This window comes from Ictalurus furcatus, chromosome 19, assembly GCF_023375685.1.
Source record: "Ictalurus furcatus strain D&B chromosome 19, Billie_1.0, whole genome shotgun sequence".
Taxonomy (NCBI): domain Eukaryota; kingdom Metazoa; phylum Chordata; class Actinopteri; order Siluriformes; family Ictaluridae; genus Ictalurus; species Ictalurus furcatus.
The window spans coordinates 7,855,637-7,881,902 of record NC_071273.1 but is presented as its reverse complement, the minus strand read 5'-3'; the positions used below and the strand labels follow the sequence as shown (position 1 = coordinate 7,881,902).

The 26,266-nt window shown below is 38.9% G+C and overlaps 2 protein-coding genes and 1 long non-coding RNA gene across 5 annotated transcripts; 1 reads left to right on the top strand and 2 right to left on the bottom strand.

Annotated features, from left to right (window-relative positions):
* Nucleotides 1–198: 198 nt before the first annotated feature.
* LOC128623557 (uncharacterized) lies at nt 199–2,017 on the top strand. Its single transcript, XR_008388602.1, has 2 exons — nt 199–289; nt 1,885–2,017. It is a non-coding gene; the product is annotated as an uncharacterized LOC128623557 (long non-coding RNA).
* A 111-nt stretch (nt 2,018–2,128) lies between these two features.
* On the bottom strand, nt 2,129–14,732 carry rpap3 (RNA polymerase II associated protein 3). Its single transcript, XM_053650664.1, has 17 exons — nt 14,531–14,732; nt 12,666–12,838; nt 12,236–12,382; nt 12,026–12,136; nt 10,010–10,137; nt 9,006–9,127; nt 8,768–8,838; nt 8,551–8,688; nt 8,271–8,398; nt 7,947–8,068; nt 6,825–6,895; nt 6,417–6,506; nt 5,931–6,166; nt 4,887–5,091; nt 4,391–4,488; nt 4,071–4,171; nt 2,129–2,362 (listed from the first exon to the last, which is right to left on the bottom strand). Exons 2-17 carry the CDS (start codon nt 12,816–12,818, stop codon nt 2,277–2,279), a joined length of 2,007 nt encoding a protein of 668 aa, XP_053506639.1. The 5' UTR covers nt 12,819–12,838; nt 14,531–14,732; the 3' UTR covers nt 2,129–2,276.
* A 4,567-nt stretch (nt 14,733–19,299) lies between these two features.
* Nucleotides 19,300–26,110, bottom strand: atp23 (ATP23 metallopeptidase and ATP synthase assembly factor homolog). Of its 3 annotated transcripts, none has more exons than XM_053650761.1 (6): nt 25,780–26,110; nt 22,670–22,715; nt 22,467–22,599; nt 22,039–22,176; nt 21,844–21,927; nt 19,300–19,779 (listed from the first exon to the last, which is right to left on the bottom strand). In XM_053650761.1, the coding sequence occupies exons 1-6, from the start codon at nt 25,928–25,930 to the stop codon at nt 19,576–19,578; spliced, it is 756 nt and encodes a 251-aa protein (XP_053506736.1). In that variant the 5' UTR covers nt 25,931–26,110; the 3' UTR covers nt 19,300–19,575. The 3 variants fall into 3 exon arrangements, with proteins under 3 accessions (XP_053506736.1, XP_053506737.1, XP_053506738.1); XM_053650762.1 differs by having other exon boundaries at nt 22,518–22,599; XM_053650763.1 differs by having other exon boundaries at nt 22,039–22,594; nt 25,780–25,870.
* Between the last annotated feature and the right edge of the window lie 156 nt (nt 26,111–26,266).

The window sequence follows — 26,266 nt, the reverse complement described above, 5'->3', positions numbered from 1 at the left end:
TCCTGTTATGTTGTGCACTGATTTTCCTTTCCAGAGGGGCCAGTAGACGTTGTAATCAGTGGGCCACAGACTCTGGCACCAGGTGAAACTCAGCGATTTCTGTGCAGTGCGACCTGTAAACCCTCCTGCAGTTACACCTGGGTTGTTGATGGAGACTCAGTTTCTGGCTCTGGGGATGAGGTAGTATTCAGAACACCTTTGGAGGCCACCTCAGGAACCATCATCTGCAAGGCCACAAACACCGTGTCCAAACTGTTTGTAACAGCGGTCCGAAAACTAACTGTTACAAGTAAGTAATGCCATATTTCCAGTAGGTACATGATAAGCTTCACTGCTTGGTCATTTGTATTCAAAGCAAGTATTCTGCCCGTCTCCAATTTACTGATAAGGACAGTTGAGGCCAAAAGGAAACAATATCCAAACTCTATTTTTCATAACTCTACACATTTCATATTGCTATACGTTTTCTGTGTCAAGACAATTAGAGTATTTACTTTATTCCCATAATATTTCCAAAATGATAGTCAAGCGATAGGTTTTCAGCTTTCATTTACTATATCAGTGTATGAGAGTTACACATGCTTTGTTAGCTTTTCACAATACTTTGCTGGAATATATATCTCATTCCTCCTGACAGAACTGGAGTAAGGTTTGTGGGCCTCCTTGCTCAGAAACACTTTTTCAGTTCAATCCACAAATTTTCTATGAGACTTAGATCAGGTCTTTGTGATGGCCACTCCAACACTTCCACTTTGTTGTCTTCAAACCATTTTGCTACAACTTTGGAGGTGTGCTTAGGTTCATTGTCCTGCTAGAAGACCAAGTTGTGACTTTCTGGCTGAGGTCTTGAGGCATTGCTTCAGTATTTCTAGATAATCCTCCTTCCTCATGATGCCATCAATTTTCTGAGGTGCACCAGTCCCTTTTCCAGCAAGACACCCCCACAACATGATGCTGCCACCCCCATGTTTCACAGTTGGGATGGTGTTCTTTGGATTAAAAGCCTCACCCTTTTCCCTCCATACATAGAGCTGATCATAATCTGACCAGACAGCATTCCTTTAGAAAAAGAGAGTCTTCATCCTGTTGATCAACTGCAAACTTCAATCTGGCTTTTTTTTTTTATTCCAATCTTGCAGTAAGGGGTTCTTCCTTGCTCAACAGACTTTTTTGGTGCCTGATGCCTCTAACTGCTTCACCAGTTCCTTCAGTTCAGTTGAAATTTTCAGACTAAAGTCCTTTAACTGGATTTGTGGAGGTCTCTAAATTCTTTTTCTGAGTGTTTTGGCTGCCATTTTACCATGGTATCAAGGGCAAAAAAAAGAACTAGCTCTAATGGCAGGCAACTAAATACAACCATAGGCACACTCCCAGTTAACTTAATTTTGCCACTGACTAACCAAAAGCTTGTAAAAAAAAAATTATTACATCAGTTTCTGGAAGCTTCCTGACTGTTGAGTCAATATGTAAACTTTGGACTGGCACTCCCACTGGAATGCTGATATTGAGAATTTAAGTTAATCAATCATTTTAAAATGACCTCTATGCGCCCTAACTGACTTGCCAATAGAAATATATAGTAACATGAAATGCCTCTTAAAGTCATTCCAAATATTTAGATATTAAGATTGATTTTTTTATTTCTTCCCCAAAAATCATTTGATATTCAATTCTGTAATTTAAGTTTTGATGCCTGGTTGTTAAGTGTTTTTTTACCCTTATACATTGTGCTTCAGAGACATATGAAAATACTGCAATTGAAAGTCTAAAATTATATCAGCATGCGTTATAGTTATTATTCAACCTACAAAAAGGGTTTATTTTTCCTCGGGTACAGAAAATTACAATTTATGTCAGTGTTAATGTTGCAATTTTATTTTGCAGAAAGCTATCCATCCATGGCGGGAAAAGTGGAGCTTCTGCCAACACTGGTGTTTGCAAGCATTATACATTTTGGTATAATGATTACAATATGACCAAGTATAGGATATCATTAAGAAGAAGAAAAAAAAAAAGAGTAGTCGTATCAATCTGGGCATAAAATAACTGAATTGTGATGAACAAACTGGGCTGTTTATATATTATAAAAAAAAAATTATTAAAGTTTCATATAAGCCAACAAATTAAATCACTGTCAAAAATGTTTAATTTAACTCCATATGTGAGGTGTAAGATGTTAGATCACCGAAACATTCATGACTTAACAGTAACAGACTTGTTTTGACTGCCACTAATACAGAGTCCAGTTCCTCTCCTCTGTTCCTCGACAACACAAGTTATACTCCATATTTCTTCTTTAGAGCCTGGACAGAGTCGTCCTCCAGTCCAGCATGTGAAATGCATTGAAACAGCTCCTGCAACACTGGGGACAAATGAGGAACAAATAAATTAATTTCCTGCATTCACTGGGACATAACAGTATATAAAATGATAACACAAATAAGATGAAGCTTGTTTGTTAAGGAAGGATGCATACATTCTGCTTTGTGTACATGTATTGTGATGATATAATACAGATTTTGCACCTGTACCAGCCATTAATATAGTTTTAATATTCCCAAGAACTTTTGCAATGCACAAATGTAATATCAAGTTGTTCAATGTGGCAGTGAACTGACTGCACTGATTGTCATGATGTGTGAATATAAATGTTCAGAAACTGATATGCTTTCATATAAATCACAATGCTATAAAAAGGGGTCAATTATTATATACACCTCCAAAATACACTATACGGCCAAAGTGGACACCTGACCATAACGTGTTGCTGAACATCCCATTCCAGTTTTAGTCCCTCTGTGTTTCCTGTTATAATAAGCTCCACTCTTCTGGGAAGGCTTTCCACTAGATTTTGGAGCGTGACTGTGGGGATTTGTGATCATTCAGCTACAAGAGTATTAGTGAGATCAGGTACTGAGGAGGTCTGGGGTGCAGTCGGCATTCCAGTTCATCCCAAAGGGGTTCAGTGGGGTTGAGGTCAGGACACTTGAGTTCTTCCACTCCAACCTGGGCACACTATGTCTTTATGGAGCTTGCCTTGTGCATTGTCTTAGTTCCAGTGAAGGGAATTTTAATGCTTCCAACTTTGTGGCAAACGTTCATGGTGAGACCCATATATGACTGTGATGGTCTGCTGTCCACAACCCTTTGGTCATATAGTATGTGTGTACAATTACTGATTGTAGCCCAGTTGTTGCTATACACAATTTGTCTACACCAAAAGACCATGTGACCACCAATGGTCAAGTGGACAGTTCTCAGTACAGCACTCGCAATGACATGGTACTGTGAGTGGTGCTGATATGGTAAAGTGCAGCAACAAGGTAGGTGTGTCTAATAAAGTATGAATACAAAGTGTTTAAAATGATGCAATGCCAGATACACATGTACCTGAGCCACACACAGACACACAACCATGTCAGTGTCACTACTGTTGTGCTAGGATAATGACTCAGCATGTAGGTTGACTACAGACATAAGAACCCAAGTGGAAATTGGACTCTTGGCAGTTTGTCAAAAACGCTCTGCCTTCAAGGCTAAGATTAGATGAAAGAAGCTACCTGCTAACAATGCATTGGAAACCATTAAGAATGTGCATTTAGACTTACTGGGCAAACAATATACATAACTGCAGCACTTTGCCTATGCTATTTAAAAAAAAAAAATATGGAGAACTAAACAACTCATTGATAAAACTAAGCCTGTCACGGCTCCACATGCAATTGCAAAGTTGCTTGTATTTTGTGTCATGACGCTGATTTATCAGGGGAAGGGGAAGTCCTTGTGGGCCTGGTCTCCAATCTTCAAAGATCATTTCAAACCTTCAGATTCTAATTTTTGTATTCAGGAATTTGTCAAACTTTCAACCATCCATTCAAACCATGTAACCAGCTACTAATAATAAGCGATAAGACTTCTAGAGGGTTTCTAGTGGGTTAGTTTAAGGGAAGATGAGCATGAAGGCCCTGAGCAAACCATCACGTACTACTAACAAACACAATCCAAAGGTATGCTGGGTAAAAAAAATAATAAAATCCCAAAACCCTGATGAATCTATAAAGAGAACACACCTTGCTTTTCAGTAGATGACATAAACATGATAGCCATGTCAAATCTTCTCACACTTGACAAGCTTTTCAAGATGGCCAATATGACTGATGGGTCCTCATTTCTGAAGAAAAAGACATTAGTAAATTAGGGACAAGAAAGTCTTAGAGGAGCATATTTATCAGAAAATGTGTGATGGGAAAGTATTATAAAAGGAGTCATAATCGTATAGAACACACCACTACAGGAAAATAGCATGCACATCAAGAACATACATTACACAGACATCTGCAGGAATAGAATATGCTGCTGTATGTATTTGGACCATTTGAATTCAACTTACTTGGTGTAAAAACTCTGAAGTACTTTCAAAATCGTATTAAGAATATCAGGCTCCACACAGTTTTTGAAAATAGTTTGAAAAGCATCAGGCTGAATTTGCTGAAATAAAACAAGACCATCATAACAGACTCAATGAGGAAGGATTGTACTGTATGTTGATAAACTTATATTAGTGGTTTTTACCGAAACCGATAACTAAGCTGGATGGTACCTGTCGATAACCGATTAATCAACTGATAGTTTTTAAGGACATCCAAAATGAATCAAAAAACACTTCAAATAACAACAAAATTTGTTAGTGGTCGTTTGTATTTTGCCTCTAGAGGCCGCTCTTGTACTGTATAATGACAGCAGACCCTTCTCAGCAGTTACCACAACGGACGCAACCTGGAAAAACTATCGGTGTGGATTTTTGCCGATAAACAATAGTTCCAGCAATCAGTTATCGGTGCTGATAAATCGACCTCAAGTTTTAAACGATAAGAATCAGCACGTACCTTTAAATACTTGTAGGTAAGTTCAGAGTGATTACCCATCTTCCTTAGATCTGCTTCTAGCTGGAAGCTGTTAGGTGGGGGTGGAGGAATAACTTCAAGCTGGACTGAAGAGGAAGACAATGATAATGATTGGTCTGTTTTACCGGGAACTTTTTCCTCTTTCTGCAATACATTTTGCTTTCCAAAGGAATCTCCATCTGGGTATCTGAAATACATGAATTAATAACCAAGTTCAATGGTTGTTCAATGCAAGTTAAATATTGTATAAATGGACAGTTTATACAGTGAAATGGGTGCCAAATTAAAGGGGGAAAATGGTTCTTCTGCTGCTAGAGGCATTTTGCTGGTGTGGTTTGGCTCCACGTGACTGCAAATCAATACAAAGTTCTTCTGACTTTCGAGTGGGAGTGGTCTCTTCCAGGATGACAATGCACCCCTCCACAGGGCATGAGGGCTCAAGTAATAGTTTGAGGAGCATAAAAATTATGCAAGTCATATGCTATGGTTATCACAGTCACCAGATTTCAACCCATCATCCAAACACCAACGGAGGCAAGATCCTTTGGTAGAATGGTGTTTACTCCTCTAATACAGTCCCAGAGACTTTCAAAATCTGTGCACTAAAGCTGTTATGGCAGATCATGGTAGCCAAACACCTTTACTAAACACTTTATATTGGTCTTTGCTTTATGATGTCACACATCTGTCCACTCTTTAGGTGTAGTAGTATACAATTCAATGACTGTCTGTAATGACATCAGTTAAACAAAAGCCAGCCAAGTGCATGAAGATGAAATCGCCCAAAGAACTGAACATCTGTTTGAGCTGCTGGAGAACATGACGTAAATCACCAGTGGGTCGTGTCTAGAAAAATGCTTTCCTGTAGAGTACTTGTACACTGGACATTTTGAACACTCAATAGAAAAAAAAATGAGCAAGTACTCAGACGCTGAATGTATTAATCTTGATGTTACAAAGCCTATTGTGTTTTCACCTGGATAAAAACTTAAGTCTTTGGATAATACCTGTGTGGTATGGACTTACTTGGCTGCTGGTTCTGAAGGAGACTGTGATACCTCCTCTATCTTCTGGATCTTAGCAAAAGGGAAGGATGAGCATGGAGAGGCCTCACATTTCATCTCTCTCTCTGATGAAGAAGCTGATGCAGCAGATAATGTCCCAGACCTTGAAGCGCTTGCCTTGGCTGTGACTGTCTGAGGTTCGGCTATAGATGTGAGATTTCCGCCAACTTCCTCGATCTCTATTCTTTTCAATGGTTTCTGTAGCACAAAAGCAAATACGGTGTTCCACATATTCAGATCATGCTGCTATAGGCAGTCTCCTCCAAAAAAACATGGAACTCTATACACTTACATGAAAGTGACTCAATCAGTGCAGTTATAAATAAAGATTTAAATAAAGGATGTTGGCTTCAACGGTCTTTACCGAATAAAATAACATGTAGGGATTTATTTCTTTATCTGCAAAAGCTGCTAAACCACAACAAATGTAAGATTATTGGAGATTTACTGTGGATCTGAGGTGTTCTGGTTTGTCGATTGGCTGAATTGTTCTTTTTTGTGTACCATCTGCTTGTTGCAGCCCAGAAGGCATCGTCTCCTGAATAATATACAAACAATTTATTACACATTTATCAAGAGCCTGATTAGCAGAAATAAGCCTCTAATGAGGCTTGAAAAAAAAGCTCCAAGTAATAGCTTTAACCTTCTTATTAACAAAAGGAAGCACTGCAGTTTTTCGGTTATAAAGACGTTTTCATTGTAATGACTGCAACTAACGAATAAAACGAATCACACAATTTTGGTGAGTGCTAGAACAGTACTGTCATTATTCTGGCATCATAGTATTATTGTTAATTACAATGCAGTTCAAAGACTGTTAAATAGTAATTACTGCTCCTATTTGTATCGTGCTTACCATGTTGAGTTTTTTGAGCTCGTTCAACGCTTGCTTGTTTCCAGGTTCGAGCTTCAGGAGCTGCTCAAAATCTATGCAGAAAAATGAATGGCACCATCATTAACATCATATTGTTGTATACGTGCCGTGAACTCAATAAGCATCTCAGTGTCAGTTAATATATGGCCAAGTTTGTAAACACCTGACCATCACACTGGTATGTGCTTGCTGAACATCCTATTCCAGGTTTAGTCCACCTTTTCTGTTATAATAACCTCCACTCTTCTTGGAAGGCTTTCCACTAGATTTTGTGATCATTCAGCTACAAGAGTATGAGTGAGATCAGGCACTGATGAGGTCTGGGGTTCGGTTGGTGTTCCAGTTCATGCCAAAGTTGTTCAGTGGGGTTGAGGTCAGGGCTCTGTACAGGAAACTCGAGTTCTTCCACTCCAACCTTCACACACCATGTCTTCATGGAGCTCGCTTTTTGTGTACAGGGGTGTTGTCATGCTGGAACAGGTTTGGGGCCCAGAGTTCCACTATTCTTAATACTACAGCATACAAGTACATTCTAGACAATTGTGTGCTTTCACATTTGTGGCAACAGTTTGGAGAAGGCTCACATATGGGTGTGAAGGTCAGATGTCCACATACCATTGGCCATATAGTGTATAAATAATGCGCAATATTAAAAATGTGGTCAGTTAGACAAAAATGCAGCTTGCCTCCCTTTTAACAGTACTAGGTGTTGATCGTGCTAATTCCGATTCCTTTCACCGTTTAAAAATAGTGAGTTTAAAACTAGTACACTAAAATATTGTATATAAACTGCTAACTAGACAGTTAAGACAGGTCACTTAGGCACAGAGAGGTTGTATGAAGAGGAATTAAGTCATACATACCAAATATAGTACTGCCCAAAAGAAAATGGCAGAAAATGCTAACTTAGATATCTTCTTCTTTTGGAGATGGTAAACTTTACCACAGATAATATTATTAATAATAAGAAACTAAATAAGAAAATAAGTTAAAAGGGGTTTTAATGTATTTGTATATTAATGAAAGCGCCATGTAAGTATGCTTGATGTTACTCAGGGCCTGATATACAGTATTACTGAATCATTAAATAGAATGAATTCTAACCAGCTTTGGCTTCAGAAAGTCTTCCCAGGGCCACTCTGGCTGTGCCTCGTCGAGCAAACGCCTTTGAGTAGGTGTTGTCCAAAGCAACTGCTTTGGTGCAGTCTTCTTCTGCCTCAGCATACCTTTACAACATACACAACACACACACACAAGGCTATATGCATACCTTGTGAGTCTTTCCTTTGAATGTTTATGGTCACATTTGACTGCTTATGTAATGACTGTAAAAATCCAAAGAGTTTATAATTATACTGTCTTGATATAGTTGTGCTATTTGCGTTGTTTTTTTTTTTTTTGGATATCCACAAAGAAACGAAAATGTACCTCTCAAGTTTGAGGTATGCCATGGCCCTGTTAGCAGCAAGCAGAACGTTTGTGGCATCAGCCTCCATGCCTTTAGTGTAGCACTCCACAGCTGCCTCGTATTTTCCCTCTTTAAAGTAAGCATTGCCCTATAAGAACACCAGAAAGAAAATTCACATTTAACAAAAGACAAAATCATAGTTTGCTAACTAAAGGTGTACAATTTTGCAAGTATGGTTTTACAGCAGTGAAAAAACAAAGTTTTTTTTTTTTTTTTTTTTTAAAAAAAGGATGTGCTCACCCTATCTTTTTGCACCATCGCCTCTTGTCTTCTCTGCTGTTCCATCTCCAGCTGCTTCGGTTTTACAGCCTCAGTAAGCGGCACCTCAGCCACTGTCTTCTCCATCTGCCCTTCTTCCTGCTTTTGAGATCCTAAAACCTGAGAGGATGAAACAACAGAATTTCAAGCCTCAGCCTTTAACACCAAAAATACAGGAAGTAGTAAGACAGGAACCAACCTGGTTCAGTTTCTTTATCTCGTTCTGAGCATCAAGGTTCTCTGGATCCAACTTCAGAACCATTTCATAATCTTAGCAATAAAAGGTTACAAGCAATCATCATCATTTCATTACATTGAGCAATTTTATAAAACACAAAACCTCTTGTAAGTACAGCAACGTAATATGCAGGAGTAACATTCAGGAGACAGAACAAGAACGTCTCTTTAAACAGATGATTTTAGTTATACGCCCTCACCTTCGACAGCGCCTTGATGGTTTTTAAGAGCAAAGCGAGCAGCTCCTCTTCGGCTATAAGCGTTAACGTATTTCCTGTCCAGTGCTATGGCCAGGTTACAGTCCGACTCGGCAACGGCATACCTACAACATATGACATTCGGATACTTCAAAGGAATAGACGGAGACAAATAAAACGTTCTGATGAAAGCAAAACTGTATAAACAATAATAAAGCATTAGCTACGGTAGCATTGCAACCACATAGTTTTGTGGCTTCTTTGAATTTTGGTGCATAAAGCCATGACGTGTGGGATCTCACTGTATGCGCGCAGAAGGGTCTGGCCGATTTTCTAGCTAGTTAAAAAGCTCATTTTATGATTATGTCACTCAAAATATCTGACAGGTCCTTAGTAGGGTTGTGTTTCTAAACGTCTAATCTAAACGTCTATCGCTGATCTAAACATTTATATGAACTAGTCTTGTCCTGGTATGGTCATATGAATTTCACCAGCATCTCAAACAGCTATATACCCTGTTAGTGAGCCAAACAGAACCCAATGGGACTGTGTTACTCCAGGGTCTGATACGCTGACACATGACAAGACTGGCAATAGCCCTTATCCTTCACTCAGACACGGGGGAAAAAAACCTAAATTGTTTTAGAGCACTGATATACCTAGACATTATTAGGCCAAATGCACCATTTTAGAAGTATGCAGTCTGTACTGCTAGCCAGAGGAATGACATGTAAAACTATACATTATGACCACAACTGGTGTTCCCATTCTCATTCCTTTTTCACCGCTCTCTACGTCAAGTTAATCAAATACAATGTCACAGAACAGGGGTTACTGATTCCTGTTTTTCCTAATGTTGAGACACCTGAGGAGCAAATTACTCAACCCAAAACCATCATGAGCTGGATCAGGTGTGTTGAGAGCAGGGAAAACCGTACAGGGTCTCAGGACTGGAGTTGAGACCCACTGATATAGAATATAAACTGTGTAAAGCACAACATTCTTACTTTTTGAGTCTGAAGAAGCAGGCCGCTCGGTTTGTGGGCAGAACGGGGCTGTACGGATCTGCGCTCATACCTCTCGTATAGCACTCAATTGCCTCGTCATACTTTCCACCTTTGAAAAACTCGTTACCCTGAGAAAACAGGTCAAATCGGGAAACAACGTCTTGCAAATAGTGACTTTAATAATCAGTTTGTATACTGCTCTGTGTGTGTAGTGGTGCTTGAACCCTTTAGAATTTTCTGTATTTCTGCATAAATATGACCGAAAACATCAGATTTTTGCACAAGTACTAAAAGTAGATAAAGAGAACCCAATTAAACAAATGAAACAAAAATTGGGTCACTTATTTATTGAGGAAAATGATCCAATATTACATATCTGTGAGCGGCAAAAGTATGTGAACCATGTCCAGGTGTGACCCCCTTGTCCACAGACAACTGCAACTAAACATAACTATTGAGCAGTCCTACACATCGACTTGGAGGAGTTTTAGCCCATTCCTCAGTACAGAACAGCTTCAACTCTGGGATGTTATTGGGGTTCCTGACATGAACTGCTTGCTTCAGGTTCTTCCACAACATTTCTATTGGACTAAGTTCAGGACTTTGACTTGGCCATTCGAAAACATTAACTTTATTCTTCTTTAACCATTCTTTGGTAGATCGACCTGTGTGCTTCGGGTCGTTATCTTGCTGCATGGCCCACTTTCTCTTGGGATTCAGTTTATGGACAGATGCCCTGACATTTTTTCTTTAGAATCCACTGGTATAATTCAGAATTCATTTCTCCATCAATGATATGGCAAGTCACTCTGGCCCAGATGCAGCAAAACAGGCCCAAACCATAACACTACCACCACCATGTTTCATAGGTGATATAAGGTTCTTATACTGGAATGCAGTGTTTTCCTTTCTCCAAATATAACCCTTCTATTTTAAACCAAAATGTTCTATTTTGGTCTCATCTGTCCACAAAACATTGTTCCAATAGCCTTCTGGCTTGCCCATGTGATCTTTGGCAAACTGCAGACAGGGGCGATGTTCTTTTTGTAGAGCAGTGGTTTTCTCCTCCCAACCGTGCCATGCACACCATTGTTGTTCAGTGTTCTCCTGATGGTGGACTCATGAACATTAGCCAATGTGAGAGAGTTCCTTTAACTGCTTAGAAGTTACCCTGGGCTCCTTTGTGACCTCGCAGACTACTACATGTCTTGTAACAGTGGTCTTAAATTCCCTCCGTTTATACATAATCTGCATATGACTGTGGATTGGCGGAGTCCAAACTCTTTAGAAATGGTTTTGTAAACTTCTCCCACCTGATGAGCATCAACAACTCTTTTTTGGAGATACTCAGAAATCTCCTTTGTACGTACCTTGATACACTTCAACAAACATGTTGTGAAGATCAGACTCCAATAGATTCCTGTTCTTTAACTAAAACAGGGCGTTCGCTCACACCTGATTGTCATATCGCATTGACTGAAAACACCGGACTCTAATTTCACCTTCAAGTTAACTGCTAATCCTAGAGGTTCACATACTTTTGCCACTCACAGGTGTGTAATATTGGATCATTTTCCTCAATAAATAAATGACCAAGTATAATAATTTGTCTCGTTTGATTAATTCTGATCTCTTTGTCTACTTTTAGGTCTTGTGTGAAAATCATCTGATGTTTTAGGTCATATTTATGCAGATATACGGAACATTCTATAGAGAAAATCACAAACTTTCAAGCACCACTGTACAACACCATTATAAGTTAATCAGACAATAGGATTCCATCAAAACATCTTAACTTCTTACATCTGCAAGCAAGATCTATAAGCAAGAACTATATTTTTACATTTAATATTACAAACATGCAGCATTTTATGTGTCATTGACTGGTTATGCTGAAATCTTTGTAAATCAGAAACTATTCAGGTGTTTCTGTTTTTATCAACTAAAATCTCAATTCTGTGAACATGGCTTTGAAATACATTGAATAACTATCCAACCCTCACACAGCAACTTTACCTTCTCCTTCTCCTTCATGGCTGAGTCTCTGTCCACTTGCGCTTCCTCAGAGTCAGAGTCATTAGATTCAGCTGGGCTGACTTCTTTGTCCAGTGCCTCAAGGGCCTTCTCCTGTAATACACAATTATGATTCATAAAAATCAACAGTACTGAAAATTCCATATCTTTAATTAGAAGCCAAAACAGTGGCATAGGGCAGAAATGTATTACCACGTCAAATTTGTCCCAAGATTTGTAGTCGTGTGATTTTATTCTTTGTACTGGCTTCTCCTCCCCTTGAGCGTTCTCAGCAGGGGCTTTACTTCTGACCTTGCGCTTCTTCTTGTAATCCTTGTTTCTTACAGGTGGGAGAGTTTTCTGTGGTGTGAAGAAAACATTCAGAAATCCATCTCAGGTGGGTAGAAGTAGCAAGCAGCACTTATAGAGTGTTTATGTGGGCATATATCTGACAGTTCTGACCTGGTGGGAAAATTTGGTTGCCTTTTTTTTTTTTTTTTTTTAAATGACCAAAACTGAAGCTTATTTAAAAAGATAAAACAAAAAGAGCCAAAACGTGTCGTTTTCGCTACTGAGGTTAAGTTTATTTTTAAACATATTAGATTAGCACTAATGTCAGGGAACTCCCGGCGAAATTACACACCTGAGGGTCTTCTAGGTTTCCTGCACGAAGCTGTTCATCTTTTTTCTTTATGTCCTCTTCCCAGCTGTCGAGTTCTTTTATAAAGTTATGAAGATCATCTGCGTTTTGACGCATCTGCATCTGCAGCTCTATGGCTTTATTGCCACCAGACATGATGGCGTTTTTCTGTCAGTCTGAAACAGAACAGAGTAGAAAGAAGAAATCAGACACAAAAAATACTTCTGTTAAAACATAACTGATTATTTTTCTAAAAAGAAGAAGAAGAAAAAGAGCTGTGTTGTGATTTCCATGTGAATTTCAACGGGTTTTTGCTATGAAGGCCATGTAACGGAACTTTGAGTGCCTCAGGACAACTGCCAAGGAGAAACAGCGATATGAATGGATACAGGTGGAGGAAATTTTAAAGTGCCTCTGTTATGGTTTTTCAAATATTACCTTTCATGTAGTGTGTTATAGAGCTGTTTGTGAATGTAAAAAGTCTGCAAAGTTTAAAAAAAAATCAAAGCGCACGACAAACTGGGTTATTGACTCCTAAAAGAAGGAACCGATTCTGAACAGCTGAAGCGAGTCGTTAGTAATTACAGACTTTACTTGCTGTACTAACCTACGTGGGTTTCTAACAAAATACCCACCTCTGGTCTTCATTTTTTTCAGAATAAGCTGAAACTTGTTATGGTAGTGGGCGTCCCCCCCCCCACCAATCAGAGTAGAGTATGCGCTCTGAAAGGAGGAGTTTAGAATGAATCATTTAGAACGGATCATTTAACGAGTCGTTTGTGATACTGGGGGGGAAAAAAGGTAATGCTGCAATTTAAATTTTGAGCACATTAAAGTGTTTTTTGACCTCAGATGCCTGTAAATCTATTGTCTGAGACTTTTAAAACAAAATTAGGCACGTTTCAAAACCATAATAGGTGCACTTTAAGATTTTTCTAATTCTTCCAGTCTTTACACGCATCACCATTTATTGTTACCATTCCCGAAACAACCTAAACATCATACAAAGCCTGTTTCATATCTGGACCATAAAAGACAATTTTTTTTTTTACTAAAGATTCCTGTGTAAATGTTCACCTTCCCAATATACAAGCAGTGGTACATTGCATGTTGGTTAGATTTTTTTTTTTTTTTTTTTTTTTTAAATATGTGTATTTTTTCCCACAATATTTGTCATGGCTTCCTTGTAGCCTGTAGAACAACTCAAACTATCTCGTATGATACAATCAATTAATTTCAAACTATTTGTGTTTAAGATTATTATTACCAAAATACTGTATGACTTAATAAAAACGTTGACATACGGCCAGAAGTTTGGCCATCACGCCCATATGTGGTTCTCGAAACTGTTGTCACAAAGCTAAAAGCACACAGTTGTATAGAAAGTCTTTGTATGCTGTAGTGTTTCAGTTTCCCTTCACTGGAACTAAGAGACCCAAACATGACAATGCCCCTGTGCACAAAGCGAGCTCCATGAAGACATGGTGTGTGAAGGTTGGAGTGGAAGAACTCCAGTCTAGTGGAAAGCCTTTTCAGAAGAGTGGAGGCTATATTATAATAACAAGGGAGGACTACATCTGAAATGGGATGTTCAACAAGCACGTGTGGATGTGACGGTGAGGTGTCCACATACTTTTGGCCAAAACCAAATAAATAACGATAATAACGACAGTATCATAGAACATACGCATATACTACCCCGAGGTTTTATTATTACTTAAGCACGCGCAGCTCTGTGACTGACCGTGTGGCTAACCGGAAAAGCGTGACGTTTGCCTCGCGCGCTAGCTCCGCTAATACTTTCACATATAGTACGAGTATAAGACTCGAAAATACAAAAGGATAACGTCAAAATAATATTAACATACCTCTCAAGTCTCATAAACAGAACAAAAATCATCCAAGTTAAAAGAACTCAGTGCTCAGTTGATGTTTTTTTCCCCCGGTGTGTTTGTGTACGGCGCCATGACAGCCAAGTACCAGCATGCTTTGCGCTTGTACGTTTCTCGAAACAGCGATTCGAAACATTTGCGATACTCCTGATTCAAAACACTGCTACGACGTGCGTATCAAACATTTGGGGGAAAAATGAGTCGCTCAAACGATATCCAACGCCGACGTGAGCCCCAGAGAAAACCCGTGTGAAATGTAATGCAAATAATTTGTAATCGTTTCATTTCATATTACCGGACTGATTCAAACGAGTCGACACCGATTCCGTAGTTGCAGGTTTTCACCAAGGTGCACAGTTCAAATGACCGCTGTGTGAATTGTCGACGCGGAGAACGAAAAAGATACGGGTTTTTTTTTGTGAGATATTCAAACCTAGAGCTGTTGATTGATGAAATGAAACAAGCAAGAAATAAACCACGATCAAAAGCTTTCTCCGAACTGTTTCTAAACAATCGATAACGCGATGCTTTTGAACACAGTGCACGCTATTGACATCTGGTGGTCAAAACGGTGAGCTGCACATAGTAATAAACTGGCTTCCCAAAACCAAATTTGTCCATTACAGTGCTTCGAGAAAAAATAAAAACACCTCAAATGTTGGGGAAATCCTTATGTTAAATAATGTTTTATATTAAATGATAAGCAAATATGGCGAAATCCATTATGAAAGAATCAAACCCAGTATGGTTACACAACAACTATTGACATTTTATTTTAACTATATTGTTTGTAGCTTTTATTACTTTTCTTTCCGGTTTTCCTTAGGAATTTTGAAAAATATTGTTTGAATACCAAATTAGAGATTCATTTGATTTATTTTAAAGTGTTTAGCTTGTAAAAATGACTTCATTACACATACTATAGGCCTATTGTGTGTCTCGTATATTATATATCTTTCGTAATTCATTTCATTTATTCATTTAGCAGACACTTTTATCCAAAGCGACTTTCAAATGAGGAGATACAAGATAAATAATATGTCTCTTGTATCATATTGTATTATACACATCTCCAGAATCATGTCTCCTGGTCCATGACAATCTGTACACTATTAGAACTGCTTATTATGGACTCTCATGCTCTTTCACTCCAATTCCCATTTGCACTTAGTGGACATGGCTATGCTTGTATAGTCTATTGCGGTTGTCATTGACCGTGAGGACAGCTCTGGAACTTTGACTCCTAAGAAGGAAACGTGGAGGAGCCTTGCCCCTTTCATAAGTGCTATTAAGCCTATGAGCCCCTAGACAGATGCCGTCCAAGTAGTGGAAGATGGACATGGTTTAGAGGAAGGATATCTTAGTTTTGTTTAAGGACCTCTGATTTGTGTGTGTCCCCATTTGTGGGGAAAATAATACTAGTCCCCAAAAGTGAAGTAAAAATGTCAGGTGTTTAAAAAATGTTGTTTTTTTAAAAATCAAAAATCCTGATCAATAGTATTTTCCAATGGCTTTCAAATAACACAGATCATTGTGTATTTTTTCTGGAAAGCAGTGTCCCCAAAAGGAGTAGATATGTCATATGTCCCCATTTTCCTTCTGTGCGGGTATGATGTACCCCGGAGCAGTCCTGTGTTTGCTATTCAAATAATTTAACTAACATCACATATCATTAACAACGGAAGTGTTCACATAATGGCTGAAAATTCTAATTACTATAGAATTGTGCAAACATGACAAATAAGCTATATGTAATATAAATTCTTTAATATGTGAAATCTTCACCATATTTTGTGCTTGTGTGTTGTTCGCAGTAAGCCAGAATACAGTAATTCTTTAGTTTGACAGAAACATTTAAGTCAGTTGTGCAAATGAAACCTTCACAGTTCAATTTTATATAATAAAAAATAAGAAGAAGGAGAAGAAGTAGAAGAAGAAGAAGAAATGGGAGAGCACTCTGTATGTCACAGAACTAAGCCAGTAAAAATAGAAAAAAAATCTGAACTAGCATTATCTAGATTTCCATCTAAGGGTTTATTTTGTGATAAAAAGGTTAGTGTGTTGAAATGTTTATTGATACAGCTGATGGAAATGCAAGTTATCTATAAAACTTCACAAGTGTCTACATAATCTTTTTTCGTTTAACTTCAGTGTATAAACTCTATGTCGGTACTTTAAATGTTGTAGGGAAACAGTTTTTGTCGAGAAAAATGGCATTCGCGTGCAAAAAAAAAGTGTCACATGACAGAATTTGTCCATAAGTAGGGGAAGAGTGCACTGCAAACCTGTGACACAAAATGCAGCGAGGAATTACTGTATGCAGGTAGTTTCATTGGCCTCTGCTACATTCATCCACCTGATATTACATCACATTAATTTTTCTTTAATAGCTGTGCATACAGCATATACACTTCGACAGTGGCCACCTGCTATGGCTGCAGCTCTCCAACACTACCTCCACCATGGGCGGGGCTGGAGTGGGACCATTTTCACCATTTCAGGAGTTCAATGCCCAGACCTTTTTTTTTTCTAATGGTGGAAGAAGTTTGATAAATGAAGTCACAGTTCAGTTCTTACTATCCCGGTATATTTATTACTGACATGTTTCAACAAGAATATAAATATAAATAACAAACGACATACTGAGTATTGTTTTCTGCTACAAAAAAGTCCAACATTAGGGGGGAAAAATGTTTGCATTCAAACAAATATGAAGTATCTCAGTAAGAAATGAACTTTATTGGTAGCACTACCTGGTGCAGAGAGAGAGAGAGAGAGAAAGAGAGAGCTCGCGCGTGCACTGCTCCGTCCTGACCTCATCCTTTGATGTTTCCTACAACTTCCAATTACTTCCATCCATCCATCCATCTTCTATACCGCTTTATCCTTTTTCAGGGTCACGGGGAGCCTGGAGCCTATCCCAGGGAGCATGGGGCACAAGGCAGGGTACACCCTGGACAGGGTGCCAGTCCATCACAGGGCACAATCACACACATTCACATACACATTCATACACTATGGACACTTTGGACATGCCAATCAGCCTACCGTTCATGTCTTTGGACTGGGGGAGGAAACCGGAGTACCTGGAGGAAACCCCCGCAGTACGGGGAGAACATGCAAACTCTGCACACACACACAGGGCCACGGTGGGAATCGAACCCCCGACCCTGGAGGTGTGGGGCCACCGTGCGCCCACTGCAATTACTTGTTAAATGAAAATGATCTGGTCAATTTCGTTTAATTGCCTGAAAACTTTATACTTTTTTTTTTTTTTTTACTTTTTACAAAGATTTGAGGAAACGCGAGACACAAAATTTGCGATTTGCAATATACACACAATCATGTATGGAAACGACACGAGGGTAGATTTCTTTTTCTTTCTTTTCTTTTTAAAAGGATGACGTCATCGCGCACACCATCACGCACACCAGTTCTTCGTCAAGAACAGAAATGCGCAAAAAAAAAGCAGGGCTGTGTAAAAAAATATCGATTCTCTGATTTTAATCGATCTTCAATTTAACGAAACGATATCGATAAGGGAAATTCCCGAATCTATTCGTAATGCTCGTGCTTTACTTGAGAGGATGTGAATAATATCTGTAGTTCGCCTTTCGTCCTGAAGATGTCGCCATCTTTTATGTTTTGAATATTGAAAACGGTTTTATTTCTTAAAACATGTTTCAGGGTGTTAATGAATTTCACTGTTGGACATTTACAATGTTTTATTTATTTATTTATTTATTTTATTTATTTTTTACAGTTACGTGCGTTGTGCAGTTTGTGCTTACACTGTGTGCACTGCATGCGCATATGTATGATTTCTTGTTACAATGTTTGTTACTCAAAGTGAAAAGTAATTAAACAATTGTGTGGGCCCTATTGTTAATGTAGATGTGTATTTCAGTAATATAGTTAAGTAGAAGGTTTCAGTTACCAGCATTTATATTAAAACATGGATTCTGTGTCTGCAAAACTAACTTTTTAAATGAAATATTGATAACTAATCCATATTGAATCGAATCAAAACCATATAAATAAGAATCAAATTGCCAAATTGGTCACAATACCCAGCCCTACAAAAAAGTGGATGGAAACTTGGCTAATGAATCAATGTAATACCCTAAACAATTGTTTCAATGAGACAGAAAAATAAAACAGCTACTAAGGAGAATGACATGGAGGGAAAAAGTAAAAAAAAAAAATTGTTCCAGTTTATGGTGATGCTGCAATAGGTGATATCCAAACAATTTACAGAATGTAAATTATACCATATTAATATTATGCAACACCATTCTCCTGCTTATCCAGTGAAGAGAACAAAATTCAAACACAACCTGATCACAATCTTCACCAAACTTCTCTCTTTTGGGTTAACGGTCTCTTTTGCAAGCAACTGCTGCCTCCTAGTGGCTCACTGACAGTTGTTACTCAAAACCACTCAAGTACAATATCTGTAACTTTAATAGACAGGCTAATTAAAATGCACGGACAGAACAGAGATCATCATTAGAGTATACATAAATTGCATGTAATAAAATGATATATTTTATTTGACACAGTTGCACCGTACAGTATCTTTATATATTTCAGTCGTAGCTGCGTTCTGAGTATCTTAAGTATAAATTTACTCACATTTCTGAATAAATAAAAAGGAACATGAAATTTCATAATAATAATATATAACTAAAACCAACTATCTAAAACTAATTAATATTATTATTATAACAATAACAACAAAGTAGTCAGCAAAATTACGAGTTGTCTTTATTCCATATAATACAAAAAAAATGATCTAAAATGGTGTCTTTTGGCACCATTATTATTCTGGGTCTTCCTATTTAAAACATATTTAGGAAAGCATTACATAGTATGTTAGAGAAAAAAAAACAAAACACAATTTATTCAGTGCATTGAACCAAATCACAATTAATTAAATATGCAACTGGATTATATAACAAAATAGCATGCTGCATGGATTAGGTCAAATATTTCCCTTTATTCACACTGGTGACTGACACCTATAAGTTTGCATAGTATCGGTCTCTGTTCTCAAAATCTCTGTAGGCGAACCTGGCGTCTTTTTTACTGTGTGGTATGCGGCCGAACGGTTCGTGATCATTGTAGCAGCTGTCAAACACCTCGTCGACCGTTTTCACCGCCTCCTCTTTGCTTATCTTCCGCACGGCAAGGATAGAGCGTGTCGCACGGTCCCGCACACACTCCTAAATCAGGGGAGCAGAGATGTATTTAGTGGTGCATTGTGTTGAGCGTCACATATTACATATTTTATGCCAGTCAGGTTATCAGTAGTTGGCTAACCTGGAAAGACAACTCTTGACAGCCATTCTACGCTAGCAAGATTTAAAGGGTGACTGTCAAGTGTTCAACAATTAAGGTGGCTTGCTAAACTCACAACTACGGTAGCTAGCTAGCGCTATTTATGGTTGGGACGGTCTCTATTTTTTTAAGTTCCTCTTTGGACTTTGAGAGTCAAGTATATCCATGGTTTACCCGAACTGTCCTGAAATCAGCCAGTTACTCACAGTTACTAACATTTTATAAAAAAAATAAAATAAAAAAATTTTCACACAGATTTTATTTTTTCTGCATGGGAGCATCATCAGAAATACACACAGCTTAAAGAGAATGGTGTTGCTAAGTAAATGCCCATGAGGACTGGCATGTCATGGTAGGTAGGCTATAGGCCATGGTGATGATGCCCACCACCCAGTGGGCCCGTATCTGCTTAGACAGAAAGGATCCCAACAAGGAACATTCTGCAGCCTTAGCTTAATGGAATGCCTGCAAGGTCAACTGATTGATTAAAATTGGGTTATATGACCTTGGACAGAAATCCCAGGTTCAACCACAAGTTCACCCCCTCAGTCATCTGGCCATAAATTCATACAAGGCCAGCTTATCACCAGAGCACCCATCTCTTCCACAAAGACTACCACTGTAGCTTTGGCATCTTGCCTTAAGGAACACTAACACAGAGGGGAGATTCCAAGCCAGGATAATGGGGAAGTTTGGTGGATGGAGGTGACTGGCCCCTTTCAGAAAGGTCGTAGCAAGTGTAGAAGGCATCCACCATGCTCTGTCGAGCTGAAATGGCTGCCGCAAACACCTTTAGAGTAGATGGGGACTTGCTGCTTTATAGCAGTTCCTGGAGGCAAGTTCACTGGATCCAGTTGATAAGGCATACAAAACATGTAAAATAGGGGCTATTGCATTCAGGAGCATTTCCTGTACTGGCAGTTACCAGAATGTGATTCATTCTTAAGGCAAAACCCACAGGCAAAGGTGATCTGGCTTGGGGTGCCAAATCTCTCCAGCCATTTGGGACAGCAATTCCGCTCAGGGAGGAAGCCTCCAAAATACTGCAGGATATTTTGCTTCTCCAATCTACACTGACCCTCCTAGCTCACAACTTTAAACTATAACATCAATTAAACGACCCTACTTGCACTTAAATAGAACAGCCGAACTCACGAAGACCGAATTCAGATGAGGTAGGTTTATTGTCAGTCAAGCAAGACAGTAAACAAACCAACTGGTACCAGGAGCACAAGAATCACGCACGTGAAGCATGGCCCCATATCCAACTTTAACCAGTCACACATTTTCCCTTTTTGCACATCCCAATCAAAATCCTCCACACGTATCCCAGTTGCATAATTTCCCATTATCTCCAAGAGACATTAGGTTTACCCATTAAGTACTGCTCTAAATGTCCCCGTTATCTTTTCCTTGGTTTGTTTTTCACGTCATTATTTGTGTCACTTATACTGAAGTGTTTATATTTTCCTTAGCTTTTACTTCCTTATCAACTTTAGAGCCATCACCACCACGGACGAGCGAAAGGCCTACTTCCTGTCATGGGCGAGGGAACATTCTAAGTTTTATCTATTTTGTTGCTCCTTTTTTTCCTGGGCCAGACTCGTGCTCTTAACAGTTTTCATGTGTTTTTCTGTCGCTAGCCGTAAGGACATATTTACCAAGGGTGCCAATATTAGTGGAGGGCACTGTATATAAAAGTGCAGTAATCCATGCAAATTATATGATTTGAAGTCAATCAAGTTGAAACTTACATTAGTCTTCTTATGTATAAGTTTACGCACTCAGGAGCACGAGTAGAACACCGAGGTTTTTCCCGAATTTACAGGATTACCTCATTTCTTGTGTAAACGCTTGTACGAACGATTCACGCACAAACCCGTTCCTAAATAAGGCCCGATGACTTAAATTTAGCTTGAATTCTTTTACAGAACATGTAGCCGCCTTACCTGATGGTGCTTTTTAAGGCCAAAATTAAACCTAGCGACTTCGTTGCTGAACGAGCAGTCTCCACTGAGACTGGCTGCCCGAATCTATGGAGAGAAAAAAAAAGGCACAAAAGCTTACTGGGGATTAGATTACTCATTAAAAAAAAAAAGAAGAAAGTAACTGACAACAGCATTACTACCACAATCCCATTTCACCTCTGAGCAAGCCAAGTGTTTGAAGTTATTGAACCAGTCAACATGTGCACGACAGTGATCAAACGCATGAATGAGCTCATGTGTGACCACTCTGTTCATATGAGCCTGTTGGTGAATGTTGTTCTGACACAACACAATCTGCAGAAGAGAACACAACAGTTTTACTCTCTCACTGATGTTAACTTGGACGTTATATTAATGTATTTAGACAAAATCATTACCATTATCCATATACTAATTATACTCATGCATATATAATTCTAATGATAGAATAATCATTTTTTACTGATTATATACGTTAGCATAGTCCAAAAATATCTGTACAATTATATTTATTGCGCAATACCGTACATTTTTTTTAAACCTCCCCAAGTACTTGTTACAAATCTCAAATTTTGTTTCATCTTCTTTTATAGAAATATCCAGACCAATGATTGATCATATATCGCGTATGACCGTTCTGAAGGAGTTCCTCTCACTTGAGATGTTGTGGCATCAAAGCCGCCACTAACGGTTCCGTCACAGTCCTCACAGGAGAAATGTCTGTCTTTGTACACTGCGCTGAGAAGACACAATTTTAAGTCAGATGTCTAAAAATATGGCCACCGGAGCTGTAAGTTGCTGCACATACCAGCCTGAGTTCTTCAGGGCTCCGAGGAGAACTTTTGCGTACGGATCTGAAGGAGAAAGAAGGAATGTTTAAGACCATCGTGTAAATGTGCGTTCGCCTGGACAGTTAACCAATAGTGAAGTTGATCTATATGCGCAATAACAAAGATTGAGAGTTTAAAATCCCATGAGTGTAACAAAGCCACTGCGGGCTAGTAAACAAGATCCTTAACAACCGATAAGCAACGTTCACAGAGACTGGCTGGACATTGAATAAAGATTACAGACATCACAAATCTTAGTTAATACTATTCACTGCCTTCTATCTGCAACATGAGTGACTTTTTAAGGATGTGTGATGGGTTTCCTGAGCAGATGCTTGAGAAAGATGTGGAAAATATCTAAACCAGGCTGATTTAAAAATAAATAAATAAATAATAATAATAAAAAAGTGTTCATACTGCTACCATTGGCATTTAAGAAAAAATAAAAAATAAAAATCCATACATAACCTGCAAGCCATTTTACAGAAATTCAGACAGCTGTATGGATCCAACAGCTACATCCATATTGTATTTAAGACACATTTCCATGGTCTTAAAATAGACAATGCACTCACTGAGCAAAAAGGTTCCACTCAGCATGGTAAGAGGTTTATGTCTTTCAGTTGTTCCCAGGCTTTCTCTTTCATAAAAGATTTCCCCTGAGCATCCAAACTTGAGGACACCTTTTTAAGAATACGCTGGTAAACGTCGAAGTGTGAACAATCAGATAATAATAGCAATCAATACCAAACGTTAACAAGGCCAAAATTAAAAACTAAAGTCAATCAGGGTGTCTAGTTTATTTCCATAGGAGGTCATTTCAAAATAATAGCTACAAGACAGATTTATTCCTCAGTCAAATTTGTAAGCCTCCTTGCTCATACACACTTCATCAGTTCCGTCCACAAATATATATATATATTTTTTTTACAGGATTCAGGTCAGGGCTTTGTGATGGCTGCTGCAATACTTTCACTCAGTTTGTCTTCAAGCCTTTTGGGAGGTATGCTGAGGATCGTCGTCCTGCTGGAAGACCCAGTTGCAACCAAGTCTGAACCTTCTTTAGTGTTTCTAGATCATTCTCCTTCCTCATGATGCCATCTATTTTCTTAGGTGCGCCAGTCACTTTTCCAGCAAAACACCCCCACAACATGATGCTGCCACCCTCATGCTTCACAGTTGGGCTGGTATTGTTTGAATTAAAAGCCTCATACTTTTTTCCTCCATACATAAAGCTGATCATTATGGCCAAACAGTTACATTTTTGTTTCATCTGACGAGAGAACACTCCTCCAAACGGCTAGTGATCACCTGCAAATGGAATAGGGGCTTCGTCCTTGTTCTTCCTTTCAGGCCATGGTGATATAGTATACTCTGAGGACCGGTTTACACTAGTGCATTTTAGTTTTAAAACGCATGACTTTTGCTACGGTTACGCCTGTCGTCTACACTACTCCGGCGTTTTCGACCCTCGAAAACGAAGGTGTGGCTTCGACCCACATTCGCCTCCTGATTGGTTCTTCTGGATCATCGCGTATCCTTCCCTGATTCGTCAAGCCCCTACCATATGACCATTACGCTACCTTGACCGTATACACAACAACACGGAGACCGAACCGCAAGCTTCGCTGGCTTTGTTGTCATTCTTAGCAGCTCTTGTGCAGTTAAATTCTGTATTTTCTAACACTACAGCTACATGCGCAAGAGGCGAGCTACGATTAGAGAAATCGCCAACAAATCTCATTTTAAGTGGCGTAAGCCCTACATGGAGCGCCGGTTTGGACTAGCAACCAACTTCCTGTTTACACTCGTATGCGCATGCCCAGTGCGTATAAATGGTCATGTGACGTGCGTATTCAGTCGTGTAGTGTGGACGGAGAGAATTTCTGAAACACGGCAGAAACGCCAGTGTGGACGAGGATCGTTTTCATTTTAAAAAGCTGGTTTAAAAACAAAAACGCACCAGTGTAAACACGGCCTTAATAGTGGGTGTACATTCTTTGGTACCTAATGCCTCCAACTCTTTCACCAGTTCCTTTGTTGTTGTCTTAGGGTTCAGTTGAAGCCTTCAGACCAACGTTTGTTCATTCTTAAGAGTTCATTTGTCCCCCTTTCCTGAATGTTGCAGTGTCGATGTGGCCCCAAGATTTTTTTTTTTATATTTGCATACACATGTATATACAGATGTTCATGGCACCTTCAGTAGTTTGGAAATTGCCCTTAAGGACAAACCAGATCTTTGGAGGTCCATGAATGGTAAGATGAAGTGTGTGGAGATTGAATATGGAATTCATACTGATGAGTTTTCCCTATTCATCAGGAAAACCCATGGGGAAATAAATCAAAACAAATAGACCACGAACATGCAAAGTGAACTGAAGTTTATACATCTGTTACTGAACCTTGTTTTTAAGCCCACATACGCCCTTCTGTAAGCGTGCCACTGAGAAAATGCCAGTGAACTCGAACACATTAAACTTTTCAAAATGAATAGAAACAGGACAGAACATCCCAAATGTATGAGTCATGCTTTAGATCCATGGCTCTCAAAGTAGAGTCCATGATATACAGCCAATGGGCTTAGAGATGAATAACTTTTTTTTAATAACCTGATGGGAGATCAGGTATTATAATACATGATTATGAATTTATTAGGCTACAGCTCTCATCTTAATTGTCCGGTCATCTGAATTTAACAATAGTGAAGAGAAAGCTGTTGTAACTTTACTAAATAAATGATTGTATAAATATGTGTTTAATATTTGAATAGCTGGATTAGTGCTGAGATTATTACCCAGGTTAGAAAAGGTTGTAATGAATTTTGTAAAATCCTGCTTTCCATGGTGTGTTTTGATAAACTGAATACACACTGCATCAACAGACCTTTGTTTCTTTAAAAAAAAACAACTACCAGAAGCATGAGCAAGCGATAATAGGATCTCACACACACTCACACGGTGTGTGATCACTTGGACACTTGATACACTGGTGTTCTTTGCTGTATAATCTGCACTGAGTTTAATCAGAGTTTATTCACACACACACACACACACACACCACTAATGGTCTTGTCTAGTAGCTGGCTTACTTGTCTCCACTGCGACATGCAGCATAATCTGACATTTGTGGCTGAAGGTGAACAAGCTTTCCCCAATCGAGCCTTTCTGGTACTTGCTCTTCTTTCGCTCCGGAAACAAGTTGTAGCCGTAATCGTCATTTTGCTCTTTAGTCTGATCCATTGATCTCGTCGACGCGTTCACGCACCTGCGGCGAAAATATTTTATCCTACCGCTTAGGAGTCGAGGTCATGTTCCTGTCTGCTAGTCACGTGGGTAGCAGAGGTGAACCGTTTACTAGTGGCGACGCCAGAGAGCTTCCCTGCGAGGCAGCTGAGAGGGTCAAACATCCGCCATTTTTGAAATTGCAGGCGCGGGATGTGACGTAACATGAAAGCGGAAGTAAAAGCGTCCCATTCATTTGACAATAAAAGAAATCTAAATCTATTATATTATATTATATTATATTATATTATATTATATTATATTATATTAAGGATTACATCGATTGAATAGTAC